Source organism: Blennius ocellaris, assembly GCF_963422515.1.
Source record: "Blennius ocellaris genome assembly, chromosome: 6".
NCBI classification, from domain to species: Eukaryota; Metazoa; Chordata; class Actinopteri; order Blenniiformes; family Blenniidae; genus Blennius; species Blennius ocellaris.
Window position 1 is genome coordinate 26,309,369 of NC_137655.1, and position 15,888 is coordinate 26,325,256.

The following is a 15,888-nucleotide window of genomic DNA, read 5'->3' on the forward strand; positions in this document are numbered from 1 at the left end:
TCATCACGACCAGGCTGGAGGCAGGACATACAGCACAGGAGAAAAGCTGGTTTCATTCTGCAAAGGGCAGCTGATCACGCAGATATTGCGCCGCCTCTCGATTCCCTCAAAGCTCCCTGGACAATATGTTTGTCATTTCTCTCACAGCCTAAGGATTAAGTGTTTTTTGTGCCAGTGTGGTAAAAGAGGAGAGATTTGTTCTTCGATGACATGTTGTTAAATTCACCTGCAGCTTTGGGAGAGGATTGTTTATTACTTTTGATAATTCAGCTCCCACCAGATATGTGGCAGGGCATTTTCTGGATGCTGTCACCATGTGTTTGATTGTAATTCAGAGCTGTTAGGCTCAATAGAAGCCTGTCAGGCAGTGCTCACCCAGACCATAAGAGTGGTTACAATGAAAGAAGACAAAGGGAAGACTATAAAGGGCATCAGCTTTTCTATCCTGACAGAACACCGAGTGCTGAGGAACGAGTGGATGAAATGAAGAGAGAAAAAGGACTAAAATGGTGGCAGTTTTCCCAGTAATGAAGCTCCGGAATAATATTTCTGTGATTTAGATTTCTCTGACGATCACATCTGCTCCCGGTGATAACGGCGTGCGTGTAACGTGTCCTTTCTCTTTCCTCCTCTCCCCAGAGTCGTCATGACCGTTCTCTTGCTGACTCGTCACTCCTTCACCGAGGGACCTCGGCCCTTTTCCGTTTCTGGACTTACCCACGCAGGGATGAGATAATAAAGTCGGCCAGCCGTTGCATGCTGCTACAACAACACCTGTGGCACCTGTAAGCCCCTTCCCTCCCTCCCTCCCTCCCACCCTCCCTCCCTCCCTCCCCGAGTTGGGAGCGTTTCAAGAGTCCAAACATGACGACGCCGGCTCTGCTGCCGCTGTCGGGCCGCAGGATTCCCACCCTGTCGCCAGGCGCCTCCTCTTTCTCGCACCACCGGGCCACGCTAAGGCTTTCGGAGAAGTTCATCCTCCTGCTGATTCTCAGTGCCTTCATCACTTTATGCTTCGGGGCCTTCTTTTTCCTCCCGGACAACTCCAAGCACAAGCGCTTCGACCTGGGCCTGGAGGACGTGCTCATCCCTCACATCGACACGCCCAAGGAGGGGAAGCACGCCTCTGGACAGGTGGTCATACACGGACAAGGAGGACACGACGAGCACAGACACAGGTGAGGAACACTTTTATTGTGGCAGGAACTGTTGTCCTCACAATATCAGAATTGGCGAAGTTGCCCCCTCATGGGAGACGGTTTCATTCAGGGGACTTCCAGAACTTCTTGCCGTAAAGTAACAGGACTCTTGCCTTTTTGTTCAATGGTTCTTGTTATAATTCCATTTCAACTAATATTCAAAAAGGATGATTCCCTGTTCACAACCTGACCTCTGGACAACCCAGCAGACGTCCTCAAACAGATTAATACGGCCAGAAAAGACTAACCTGCTAAAACTGCTGGTCATTACTTCATGAAGCTGATTGATTGAATACAAAGAATCTAGAACACAAAACCTTATACTTGTTGAATATTTAATGCATATCTCCTTGTATTATTTCATAGTTTTAACATTTTCAGTAATTTTCATATTATATAAAAACCATTGAAGGAGGAGTTGTGTCCATACCTTTTACTAGGACTGTGCCTCATGCACAAGGCTGACTGTACTGGAATAGCTTACATTTCCGTGCATTCATGCGCTGAATGGCAACTTATTTGGCCAGTCACCCCTACTGAGGTCACAATGTGTGTGTGTGTGGGTTGAAAAACACGAATAAAGCTTAATGAATTAATGGCAAGCGAAAGAGAATTTTTATTTTGAACATGTCTCTCAGCAAGAAGACATTAACCTATAAATATTTAAGAGCTTGTATTTATTGCAAAGCACATTCGTGTTGAATTGTCAACAAGATCATTGCCTGTTGCAGCGAGCTATCATTTAACGAAACGTCCAACATGCATCTCCTGGAGTTTCGTTCAGCAATTTTAAATTGAAGGAAGCCCAACAATGCAGTGAAGTATGCTTGTTCCATTTATTTAGATTATTGTATTACTTCCTGAAATTGTAACAACAGTCCAGTGTTTGGTCTCTTTCTCAGTTAGTGCTCCAGATTCATGCTTTTATCTTGTGAAACTTGTCCTATTCCATCCATCCATCCATCCAGCTATTGTCTGCTGCTTATCCGGGGCCGGGTGGCAGAGGCAGCAGTCTAAACAGGGTTACCCAGACTTCCCTCACCCCAGACTCTTCCTCCAGCTCTCCTGGTGGGACCCTGAGGTGTTCCCAGGCCATAGAGAGACATAGTCCCTCCAGGTGTCCTAGGTCTGCCCCGAGGCCTCCTACCGGAGGGACATGCTGGAACACCTCCCTGGGGAGGCGTCCATCCCAAACAGATGCCCGAGCCTCCTCAGCTGCTCCTCTGGATGTGGAGGAGCAGAGGCTCTACTCCGAGCTCCTCCTGGTGACTGAGCTCCTCCCCCTATCTCTAAGGGTGACTGAGCTCCTCCCCCTATCTCTAAGGGTGACTGAGCTCCTCCCCCTATCTCTAAGGGTGGCTGAGCTCCTCCCCCTATCTCTAAGGGTGACTGAGCTCCTCCCCCTATCTCTAAGGGTGACTGAGCTCCTCCCCCTATCTCTAAGGGTGACTGAGCTCCTCCCCCTATCTATCTCTAAGGGTGACTGAGCTCCTCCCCCTATCTCTAAGGGTGACTGAGCTCCTCCCCCTATCTCTAAGGGTGACTGAGCTCCTCCCCCTATCTCTAAGGGTGACTGAGCTCCTCCCCCTATCTCTAAGGGTGACTGAGCTCCTCCCCCTATCTATCTCTAAGGGTGACTGAGCTCCTCCCCCTATCTCTAAGGGTGACTGAGCTCCTCACCCTATCTCTAAGGGTGACTGAGCTCCTCCCCCTATCTCTAAGGGTGACTGAGCTCCTCCCCCTATCTCTAAGGGTGTACCCAGCCACCCTATCGAGGAAACTCATTTCAGCCGCTTTTATCCAGGACCTCCTTCTTTCGGTCATGACCCATAGTTCATGACCATAGTTGAGGGTAGTAACGAAGATCGACCGGTAAATCGAGAGCTTCGTCTTTTGGCTCAGCTTCTTCTTCACAACGACGGACCGATACAACGACCACATAACTGTAGACGCTGCACCGATCCGCCTGTCGAGCTCACACTCCATCTTCCCCCCACTCGTGAACAAGACCCCGACATACTGGAACTCCTCCACTTGGGACAAGGGCTCTCCACCGACCCGAGTTCGATTCCATTGGCACAAAAGCCGAATGTTTTTTTTCAGTTTAGCAGCATTTTGGATAATTTCTGTTAATAAACTATATTCTGCTCGTATATCATCATGTATTGTTGAAAATAAAATTGGAAACTTGAGACTAAAAGAATGAGGAAGATATTGAAATGAAGTTTTAATACTGATCTCAATCACACAGACATTAACCGATGCCTGGCACGGCAACTCTCTCAAGCAAACATTCCAGGCACGCGAGACCGTGCTGGGTTGACCCCATAGCTGAGTGGTCTACAACACCCACATTGCTTGTGATGCAGCGCTGACATACCAGGCAGGGGTTAATGTGTGATTTGGATCAGTATTAAAACTTCATTTTAACATGGCAGCAGCAGAATCAACAGCAAAAGGAGAAGGAGTGTGATCAGAACAAGAGGTTTGTGAACTCTTGGTCTAGAAGTTGGTCTAGAAAGCATGACACTAGAGTTTTGAATCAGCTGTAAACACTTCAGCTATGATTTGGTTTAATTTCAAAATATATAAAGAAATTCAGACATGAAAAACCTTAAATGAACCAAAAAATGCAGGGATATCATAAATTTGGCTGCTGCCTTTGGTCTTCTTGTGCATATGAAATTAAAATGGCACAACTGTTCATTCTCACTCTGTATGCCCAAGGATTATTAAAATCACAATTTTTATTATCGAAACACAAGATTTTTCTGAAGGGCAGAATAAAATGTACATTTGACTATCATGTATGACATTTCAACCTTATTTTGGCTGCACACATAGTGATCAAATAAACAAATATTTATATGAATTTTGACAGACAGTTAATCATATGTCATTTATTTTGAATTCACCGAGGTGCAGGACATACCGGCCCTCTTGGGGGAAAAAAGATTTCCCATGTGTGAACCTCCATGGTTTTAATGTAATGTACAATGATGCACAAATATGAGCTAATACATGAAGAAGCAGTCTTTTGTATACAGTACAGTTACACGGCATCTTGCAGTATTTTGAAACTGGAGAACTTCAAGCTGTTGCTGCACGACGTGCAGAAGCCATTGCCTAAGCAAAAGTGCAAACGCCAATTTAACCACACAACAGCAGGCAGGTGGTGAGGGAGGCAGGTTCTTTTTGCCGTGTACCATCAGGGAAGAAAAGTCTTAAGATGATTTACCTGCAACACAAAATGTCGCATTTAAAAAAGTCTATTGTTATTTCAATGATCACGATTCAAACCAAACATGAAAGTGTTTTTGTTTAACAAAATATATTTCACTGGGTGCAAAGTCTGCAGGACTCGTGCAACCCATGGCTCACTAGTCTTGACTGGTTCATTCAGAACCGTCCCTGTTTGGGTTTGGATACACCGTGAAAAATTGAAACTGTTTTCTAAAAGTTTCTCTTGTTTCAATGAGGAGGCTACTTCTCATTGACATTTTAGTTCAATTGCCAGAGAAGTTGGATTGAAAAATCCAACAAAGGGCGATTAAAAGAGTAATCTGGAGGAGAAGTGCTTTGGCCGTGAAACCCCAGGAAATGGCTTGCTTTTAATGATGATTATTCTTCATAAAACACTGTGGAGTTACAATAACTTTTCTTCAGAGAGGTGGGGGTGGGGTGGTTCCCCCTCCTGTTCTGGTTGAGATGAGCTGAGAAGGGGCTTGTTGATTGACTGTGGGAACTTTGAAAGACGAGCATGACACAGTTCTGTGTTTGCAGTGTGACTCATCGTTGTTTTCCGGTGTGTTAGCTCGTAGAACAATCTTAGTCAGGATCCTCATAGTTTGATCTCGGCTGATGCGTCTGCGTTTGTGCAGCAGTCAGATTTAGAGGAAACATCAGGCTTGAATTCCTTGAAAATGTGATGCTCTTTCTGGGTCATTTTGAATACTGGCTTCTCTCCGTTCATTCACTCTGCTTGGTTTTCTTCTTATTTCCTCTTCTTTCGACTTCTTCCATGTTTGTCCCAGATCTTCTCACTTCTCCCACTTCGCCCTTCTACATCATCCTTTCTCCTCCTCCTTCCTCTTACTTTTTCCATTTTCAGTGAAAGAAAAATGTCTTTGCAGTCCCTTCAATCTTTTGAGTCCTCCTTCACAGCGATGGCCTGCATGTCCTTGCTCACTGCGTCAACGGACCTTTACGCTGGCCTTCCTCTTCCCCTTCTTTCCTGGCAGCTCCAGTCTTGACATCATATCTGGTGCACAGATGAGCCGCCCCTCTAATGTGCTCCTTGGTAGTCCTGTCCTCTCTGCTCGCCCAAGCATCGTAACTCCACCACCTCCGATTCCGCTTCCCATCTTATGGTCACTGCCACGGTCTGTGAACCATACCGCATTGCCACCAAATCCATTTCTTTTCTTTTTTTTTTAATTTCAATTTGAATTTGCTTTTTTAAAGTGACAACAAGAAATAGATTCGAGTGCTTTTATTGAGTTAATTTTTGAAGAATCTGACAACATACAACACTTGTATTTACTGATGTGATTCAAATGAAGACATACTTGTCAAAGTGGATTGTTGGAGTGTTTAAAAGAAGATAAATGGTATATCTGGTATTTTAGTTGTGAGGACACGTGTGACGACAGCACAGTGTCTTGTGATTTTCTGGTTTTAGTGGGAGGAATATTCTGACCTTTGAGATCTCTCAATCAGTTTTATGCAAATACAAAGTCGTAACAATTGACCTTGACATATTCATGTTTTTATTTCTTTATAGTTGAGTTTGCTTTGTGCAGCAGCGGCCTCAGCTATTCCTAAAACCATCATAGTGGGCTCCAGAGGAGCAGGGTTCACACAGCCTCTGGAAAATGAGCCACGCTAACATTTAAAGAGACCCTCAGGAACACAGACCGACTCGTAATAATTTTACCTTTCCTTTGTTTGGCTGCAGAAGTCCCCACAGATCCAGGTCTGTGTTACAAGTTCAACCTGTTAACAGCCTTACAAAAGCTTTCGGGTGTGCAGAGGTTATCAATCCGTTTTCCATCTGCTCTTGGTGAATATTTCAGGTGCCAAATGTAACTCCACTGGCTTCAAAACAACACGGAGGAACGTGTAGCTTCGTACCCATCTGCACATTACTGAACTGTCTTTTTGTTATTCCTGTTTGGTTAATATTGTGTCTTTATGAAACATAGTCCAGTCGTACGTCTCTCGTTAGGATGATGGACAGTAAATCATGTCGGCGCTTATGGCTTTGTTAAATGTTCAGTCACATCTCCTCTCTTCCACCACTCTTTATATCTCTGTTACAGTATAGTTGATATATTGGGCTATTTCAGTGACAAATGTTGTGTTAAACACAAATCACAAGTCACTGATCAATTTCTTGACACTACAGGAAACTTTATAACTGTCATAACAAGACTAGGTTACTGACGGCAGATGTTTTGCTGTGACTTTATCAGACAAACCAATAAAGTCTCTGATTTAAAGGTGAAGGTCTTATTGTTATGTGGCAATGGTCAACCATGGTGGGTTGGTCTTTACAGGTTCTACTTTGCCAAATTTTCAATAGAAAGCTCATTAACCTTTGAACATTTAATCCACCTACAAAGAATCTTACATGGATAAATAAGTTGTCCGACTGTTGGGCACAGACACCGTGTGCCTCAGTGTCATATTATATTAACTCCAGCATCATTCCTGTTAAACAGTGTGGGTGTTGTGTTTAGGCTCACTCACTATTCTGCGTGCTTTTAGACTAGATTAGGTATTTATTATCATTGTTTGAACAAGGAGATACTGTTTGGCAGCCTGTTGCTGGCGGTGCTGAGGAATAGATTAATTAGATAAACAAGGAAATGGGGATTAGTGCGTCTCGAATCTTGTGTGGAGGTGTCAGGTGGAGCTTTGGCTCCTTTGGCATAGAAGCAGTATTTTTTCTGCTTTGAAGTTTTATCTCCTGGGGATAAATTAAAGCTGCCTCTGGGATGAGGTTTGTTTATAATATGCTCTGCCACCCTCGCCACCGCGTCCTTTACCAAACAAAACGTGGACAAATGTCTCCTGTAGATGAGTTAGTGTGACAGAACACACAAACTCATTGTGGCAACGACACAGTTCAAACAATAAAGGGAACACCTGAACAACACACTGTAACTCCAAGTTCATCACACTGGTGTGAAATCAACTTGTCCAGTTAGGAGACGACACTGATGGTGAATCAATTTCACCTGTTGTGCAAATGAAATAGACGACATGAGAGGCAATTAGCAAGGCGACTCCTATGAAGGAGAGGTTCTGCAGGAACCGTGACACTGTTGTTGTCATTTCTGGCTGATGTTTAGGTTTAGTTGGTGTTGTCAGTCCAGAGGCAGCAGGAGGCGTGTCAACAACCAACACAAGCTGCTCAGGTGGTGCAGCTCATCCAAGATGAAACGGCAATAGGAGCCGTGGCAAGAAGGTTTGCTGTGTCTCCCAGCACAGTGTCCAGAGCATGGAGGACATAGCAGGAGACAGGCCAGGACACCAGGAGACATGGAGGGGGGGGTAGGAGGGCAACAAGCCAGCAGCAGGACTGCTACCTCCTCCTTTGTGCAAGAAGGACCAGGAGGAGCTGCTGGAGCTGCAGAACGACCTCCAGCAGAACACCAATGTGATGTTTCTGCTCAAACGGTCAGAAACACACTTCACCAGGGTGCTATGAGGGCCCTCGTCCACAAGTGGGGCCTGTTCTTGCAGCCCGACATTGCAGGGCCATTGGCGTTTGCCAGACAACACCAATATTGTCAGATTGGCCATCGGCGCCCTGAGTTCTTCACACAGGAGAGCAGGTTCACATTGAAGCACATGTGACAAACAAGATACGATAATCCTTTACTAATCTCACAGATGGAAAAGTGTACAGTGTCACAGCAGCAGGACAGGAGAATAAAATCACACTGTAGTTTAAAAATAAAATAAAATCACACAGTGCACAATGAAATTGGTAAAAATATAGTTAAAGGCCGTGAATCCAAAAACAGATAGAAAAGCCAGTAAGATGTGTGAGTACTATCAGTGCATATCAGGGTGGACATGTTATTGCACAGAGGTAGAATGAATTGTCCGGTTTGTGGGTGTGTTTTAGGACTGCAACTAACGATCATTGTAATAATTGATTAATCGATGAATTGGTTATAAAAAAACCCATTTCAATTTGTAGGACCAGTTGATACTGAATGAACCAAACAAATGTTATGTGAAATGTTATGATTATTTAAAAGCACATAACTGAACCAATATAAAGATGTATACAATATATATACGTAAAATAAGATTTAATGCACTTCAGGGACCACATACAGTCCAGTTGCATCTTGAGTGACCAGACTGGTAAAATATTGCTGTAATCTTTATATTTACACTTCAAAGATTTTCATTGTCACAGTGTATGGAATGAAATTGTCTATATTTTTTTTGCAAGATCAAACACTTTGTACTAAAAATGATTACAATCTGAACATAAAGTACATTTTAATGAAACCTTCTGGTGCAAAATACAATGAAATATAAAAAAACCCCAACTTGTGTTAATCCTTTAAAACCTCCTTGCTTGTTGGGACCAGGTTGGACACTCCTACGGTCGCTTTTGGCCCACGGGCCTTATGTTCTCCGCTGTGAAGGGAAAATCTAAGGAGATGAGCTTCACAATGCAGCATTGCTGCAGGAGGCGGTACGGAGCAGTAAGGTAAAGCGGTACGGAGCAGTAAGGTAAAGCGGTACGGAGCAGTAAGGTAAAGCGGTACGGAGCAGTAAGGTAAAGCGGTACGGAGCAGTAAGGTAAAGCTCCCCAGAGACAAATCTGGTGCGTTTCCTGCAGAAAGTAGGTTAAAAAGTGGGCGGGGCTTAGAGCTCCACAGATATGTGACGTTACAACAGTAATCTCAGCCTGGCAGCAGATCTGGACCTTATGAATCCTCTGTTGTTGTTTACATCCTCCGCTTTGCACTCGTTGTTTTGTTTTGTCTCCCTGAATCGGCTCGCGCTCCGACGGCTAGCCGGTTAGCTTGAGTGCCGCGCCGCAACTTTGTTGTTTTCGAGAGAGCGAACGCCGGCGCATAAATCGCTCAACACAACAAATCAATAATGAAATTCATTGCCAGCACTTTTAATAATCGAATTTAATCGATTTTTATCGATTCGACACAACAAAGACAATCTTTGAAGTCTAAATTTAAAGGTTATATCAATATTTTACCAGTCTGGTCCCGTCAGGATGAAACTGGCCTGTAAGTACATTAAGTACCCCTAAGTACATTCAATCTTTAATTATTAAATCTAAAAATTGTGTAATTATTTTGTAAACATCTTGTATACATATATATGTAGATATTAAGGGTGTAACAATGTACGTCTGGTTCCGGTCCAGAGGTGCACTGCGAACATGTTAAGACCAAAGCTCCACATTAAGACTTGCCCAAGGGTCCGGGGCTAGTAGAAGCTTTGCTCCGGCAACAGAATCATCCACCTAACTTGCTGGAACGGGCTTGTGGTTGTTTTGGTGATATTTTGACGTTTTTTTAGGCAAAAATCACTTGGTATCGCTAACGGATCACGCCACCGCAGGGAGCGGCCATTTCTCGGCCTCAAATAAACACTGTGGGAGTTAATTCAACCCTGGGCTTTTTGCTGTGCAGAACAAACTTAAAATATATATTGTTATTCCTTCAGATTGAAGAGTATAAAGAGATTGGCCTTCCCTGAAAGTTTCATTGAGAAATCTTGATTATTAAAGAAACTACAAGTGTTTTTAAGTAAAAAGTTATGTTGGTCGAATTCATACATTACCCAGATTATACATTTCCATTAAACTTTGGGCAAATCAAAATTTGTCCGGACAAGTAAAGAGTTTTTTTTGTTGGTTTTTTCCCCCCTTAACTGAGTACCGTACCGAACCATACCGTACCGAACCATACCGTACCGAACCGTACTGAACCGAACCGAACCAGGTTTTTTGTGTACCGTTACACCCCAGTAGATACATTTTATGCATCTTTGTATTGGTTCAGTTATGTGCTTTTAAATAATAATAACATATTTGATGTTCAGTTCATCCAATATTAACTGGTTCTATAATTTGAAAAACATTTAGTTCTTTTTAACCGATTCATCGATTAATCGAAAAACGAATCGGCCAATTAATCAATTATTTAAATAATCACTAGTTGCAGCCCTACTGTCGATGTCCTCACGGAACACTTCCCGCACAGTGGTCTGAAAACGGTCCCCCAGTATTTGATTGTTTCTGGCGTGGCAGTTGTTCGAAGGTGAGCAGAGTAGGAGAGGCAGGATTAAAGTCCCCCGGGATAAAGAAGAGGGTCTGCAGGAGTTGAGTCTGCAGCCTGTTGGTAGTGCAGGACATCACATCACACACTGAGCACGTGTGACAGACGTGACGGAGTCTGGAGACGTCGTGGAGAACCTTCTGCTGCAGCCACATCCTCCAGCACCGTGGAGAACCTTCTGCTGCAGCCACATCCTCCAGCATGAGTCGTGGAGAACCTTCTGCTGCAGCCACATCCTCCAGCACTGTGGAGAACCTTCTGCTGCAGCCACATCCTCCAGCACCGTGGAGAACCTTCTGCTGCAGCCACATCCTCCAGCATGAGTCGTGGAGAACCTTCTGCTGCAGCTACATCCTCCAGCATGAGTCGTGGAGAACCTTCTGCTGCAGCCACATCCTCCAGCATGAGTCGTGGAGAACCTTCTGCTGCAGCCACATCCTCCAGCACTGTGGAGAACCTTCTGCTGCAGCCACATCCTCCAGCATGAGTTGTGGAGAACGTTCCGCTGCAGCCACATCCTCCAGCATGACTCATGGAGAACCTTCTGCTGCAGCCACATCCTCCAGCATGACTCATGGAGAACCTTCTGCTGCAGCCACATCCTCCAGCACTGTGGAGAACCTTGTGCTGCAGCCACATCCTCCAGCACCGTGGAGAACCTTCTGCTGCAGCCACATCCTCCAGCACTGTGGAGAACCTTCTGCTGCAGCCACATCCTCCAGCATGAGTCGTGGAGAACCTTCTGCTGCAGCCACATCCTCCAGCATGAGTCGTGGAGAACTTTCTGCTGCAGCCACATCCTCCAGCATGAGTCGTGGAGAACTTTCTGCTGCAGCCACATCCTCCAGCATGAGTCGTGGAGAACTTTCTGCTGCAGCCACATCCTCCAGCATGAGTCGTGGAGAACTTTCTGCTGCAGCCACATCCTCCAGCATGAGTCGTGGAGAACTTTCTGCTGCAGCCACATCCTCCAGCATGAGTCGTGGAGAACGTTCTGCTGCAGCCACATCCTCCAGCACTGTGGAGAACCTTCTGCTGCAGCCACATCCTCCAGCACTGTGGAGAACCTTCTGCTGCAGCCACATCCTCCAGCACTGTGGAGAACCTTCTGCTGAAGCCACATCCTCCAGCACTGTGGAGAACCTTCTGCTGCAGCCACATCCTCCAGCATGAGTTGTGGAGAACGTTCCGCTGCAGCCACATCCTCCAGCATGACTCATGGAGAACCTTCTGCTGCAGCCACATCCTCCAGCATGACTCATGGAGAACCTTCTGCTGCAGCCACATCCTCCAGCACTGTGGAGAACCTTGTGCTGCAGCCACATCCTCCAGCACCGTGGAGAACCTTCTGCTGCAGCCACATCCTCCAGCACTGTGGAGAACCTTCTGCTGCAGCCACATCCTCCAGCATGAGTCGTGGAGAACCTTCTGCTGCAGCCACATCCTCCAGCATGAGTCGTGGAGAACTTTCTGCTGCAGCCACATCCTCCAGCATGAGTCGTGGAGAACTTTCTGCTGCAGCCACATCCTCCAGCATGAGTCGTGGAGAACTTTCTGCTGCAGCCACATCCTCCAGCATGAGTCGTGGAGAACTTTCTGCTGCAGCCACATCCTCCAGCATGAGTCGTGGAGAACTTTCTGCTGCAGCCACATCCTCCAGCATGAGTCGTGGAGAACTTTCTGCTGCAGCCACATCCTCCAGCATGAGTCGTGGAGAACTTTCTGCTGCAGCCACATCCTCCAGCATGAGTCGTGGAGAACGTTCTGCTGCAGCCACATCCTCCAGCACTGTGGAGAACCTTCTGCTGCAGCCACATCCTCCAGCACTGTGGAGAACCTTCTGCTGCAGCCACATCCTCCAGCACTGTGGAGAACCTTCTGCTGAAGCCACATCCTCCAGCACCGTGGAGAACCTTCTGCTGTAGCCACATCCTCCAGCATGAGTCGTGGAGAACCTTCTGCTGCAGCCACATCCTCCAGCACTGTGGAGAACCTTCTGCTGCAGCCACATCCTCCAGCACCGTGGTGAACGTTCTGCTGCAGCCACATCCTCCAGCATGAGTCGTGGAGAACCTTCTGCTGCAGCCACATCCTCCAGCATGAGTCATGGAGAACCTTCTGCTGCAGCCACATCCTCCAGCATGAGTCGTGGAGAACCTTCTGCTGCAGCCACATCCTCCAGCATGAGTCGTGGAGAACGTTCTGCTGCAGCCACATCCTCCGAGCTGAGCAGTTTGGCGGTGGGTCAGTAACGTTGCGGGGAGGCATTTCTTTGGACGGCCCACAGCCTCCATGTGCTCGCCAGAGGAACCCCGACTGCCGTTAGGTACTGGGATGAGATCCTCAGTCCCAGTGTGAGACCGGATGCTGGTGGAGTGGAACCAAGGTTCCTTCTGATGCAGGACACTGCCAGGCCTCATGTGGCTGAAGTGTGTCAACAGTTCTTCCATGATGAAGGTCTTGACGCTCTGGACTGGCCTGTCCTGTCCAATGGAGGACATCTGGACATCATGTCTCGTTCCATCCACCAACCACACGTTGCTCCACAGACTGTCCAGGAGTTGACTGATGCTTGGATCACAGTCTGGGAGGCCGGTCCTCATAAGAAGCATGTCCAGAGGTCACACACACACTAATGAGCCTCATGTTGACTGGTGTGGAGGAATTCTCACTGACGTTGGATCAGCCTGCACTGTGATTCTCCATTTTCAATTTGAGTAGGATTCCAAATCCCCACCTCCAGGGGATAATAGTTTGGATTTACATTGATCATTTTTTTTACTATATATTGAATAAAGACTTTCAACTGCAATATTTCATTAATTGAGATCGAGGATGTGTTATTTTAGTGTTCCCTTTACTTTTTGGAGCAGTATAGAAACCAGGACGTCGACTTTTGTTCCAATGTAAGACGGTGTCTGGTATCATTTTATCAATCTAGCCACGATATATCAAGCATGTAACACGACGTTTCTGACTCGATGAACCCTGATGTTAGCCGCTGGTATCAATGTTGCTAGTTGGTCAAGTTACCGAGGTGACGAAGCCCTCGGTGACGCCTTGCGCCTGTTGTGTGGATTCTACAGTGGCTGCCATGTAAACATGCTGTCACTGCTTGTCTGGGTTAGCAACACTAATGAAATTCGTGCACGAAATGCCTGTTGTTGGGCTTGTTGTTGCTGTTGAGTGCAGGTAGGTCAACTTGACATGCTGAACTCGTTCAACAAGTGTGACTGAAGCGTTCAACAAAGTTGTTATACCTTCATAGTAGCAAGCTAAAGTTTTGATACCATTAGTAGCCCTTTGAAAAGCTCTACCTACGACTTGGCAGGAGCGATATAGTGGTTGATATATAATCCGTACCACTCACCCCCTGTGGTTGAGATCGCAAGGTAATCTGCAGATTAATTAGGAGTTTGGCCATTATAGGGACTTTTGATGCTACGTAAGAGTATTAGGGCCACGGAACAAAACAAACAAACCCTCATGCACTTCAGAAAAAGCCTAAAATCAATGTCTTTTTTTTAGGACCACTGGAAAAAAATGTATGTCGGAGGCCAAAAAACAAAACAAACCCTTTTGCCATGATGCTGACTGCTTGTGCAAAATCCCTGGCAAGCAGATTGAGGAACTGGTTAAACTTGACTATAGATCGGTTTAGATTGAACAAACAAATCCTTTCGCTAGGACATTGAAGAGACTGTGCTGGAAACTGCAACTGTTCCAAAGGATAAACCACACCAGCTTGGAAGACGTGGTCAAATGCAAGGCGATGCATGGCTGCACCTGCACACAGTTTAGCGGGGGCACGTGCATGCAAGAAGGAAAATCATCTTTACAGATTAGGTACAAAACGTACAACTATAATAGCAGAGCAGACATATAAACAAGTTAATAACTATAATGAGAGCAACATTTTTTTCGCAGATTGTTAGAACAGCATAAAAATATTATCCAAGGAACATGGAAAATACTGAATGGTTTAACTAGAAATGGAAAGAAAGCAAATGAATTTCCAAACATCTCATTAATAATAATAATAATAATCATGAATTCACAAACACAAAGGAAATAGCCAATGCTTTTTGTAAATGAAATAAATGAAACCAGTAGGCAAATGAAATTGTAGAATCCAAGGATGCAGATTTTGTAACGACCAATGTTATCAACCAGAAGTCCAACTCTTTTCTAACTGTTGTGGAAGAAAATGAAATCATTTTGAGAATAAAAGATCAACAGACTGCTGTAGTATAGATATGATGATGGTAAAGGAAATCATGAACCACACAGTAAAACCATTTACATATACTCTTAACCGATCTCACTGGTATTTTTACATCGAAAATGAAAATGGCAAAATTAATCCCTATTCACCAAAGTGGTAACAGAAACCTTTTCTCTAATTATAGACCCATTTTCCTTCTTCCACAATTTTCTAACATTTTAGAACGGGTGTCAAACTCAGTTTAGTTGAAGGGCCACATCAACCTGATCTGACCTCTGGAGGCCCAACAAGTCAAACAGAACATATTAAACTGCAGAGACGGACAAATGCAAAGTCTTTCCTCCTTTTCATCCTTTTGTAACTGCAAGAATTTGCCAGTCTATTCTGAAATTTACATATTAAAGGAAATCGGATGTTATTATATTTGCAACAAAAAAAACCCACAAAAAAACCCTCAGTCGCCTGTATCTGGATATCGTATTTTTATTCAGGATTAAAACAATTTGTCATCATGTGGAAAAAATTTTGAGCTTACGTGTCTAAAGTATCATTTCACATAAATTGGAACCGTTGTTTTATTGTGAAAGGCGTTGCGTCATGTGACCTCCACAGACGCAATGTTGGGAGTCAAATTCTGACCAAGGGTGGTTTTGAATGTCATTTTTGACAATCCAATGTTTTTAGATCAGCCTCTGTCAGTTTTCATATTTATACTTCACATGGCGGCTGGATTAGATCCTCTGGCGGGCCGGTTCTGACCCCCGGGCCACATGTTTGACACCCCTGTTTTAGAAAAACTGTCTGTAACCCGGCTTGATAATGAACCTGCTGAGTGACGGTACAGCTTCCAATCAAACAGATCCGTGGCTCTTGCTGAGGATGTTGCAACAGCAATAGACGCCAGATGAGATTCTGTGGGTGTCTCCATTGACCTAAGCAAGGCCTTTGACACAATAGACCACACGACTGTTAAAACAGCTTCAGGCGTATGGTGTCAGGGTACGGCTTACACTTGGCAGGAAAGCGACCTCAGCAATAGGAACCAGTATGTGCACATTAACTATGTAGACGCCAATACAGAGACCATCAGACATAGAGTTCCACAAGGCTCTATATTGGGGCCCAGATT

The 15,888-nt window shown here is 45.1% G+C and overlaps 1 protein-coding gene across 1 annotated transcript in view; it reads left to right on the forward strand.

Moving 5' to 3' along the window:
* man1a2 (mannosidase, alpha, class 1A, member 2) overlaps nucleotides 1-15,888 on the forward strand; it is a 229,906-nt gene that overhangs the window by 862 nt on the left and 213,156 nt on the right. The window contains exon 2 of the mRNA XM_080498671.1: nucleotides 640-1,178. Within this exon, the coding sequence (XP_080354797.1) occupies nucleotides 865-1,178 (314 nt within the window). The 5' untranslated portion in view covers nucleotides 640-864. The remainder of the gene's footprint in view (nucleotides 1-639; nucleotides 1,179-15,888) is intronic.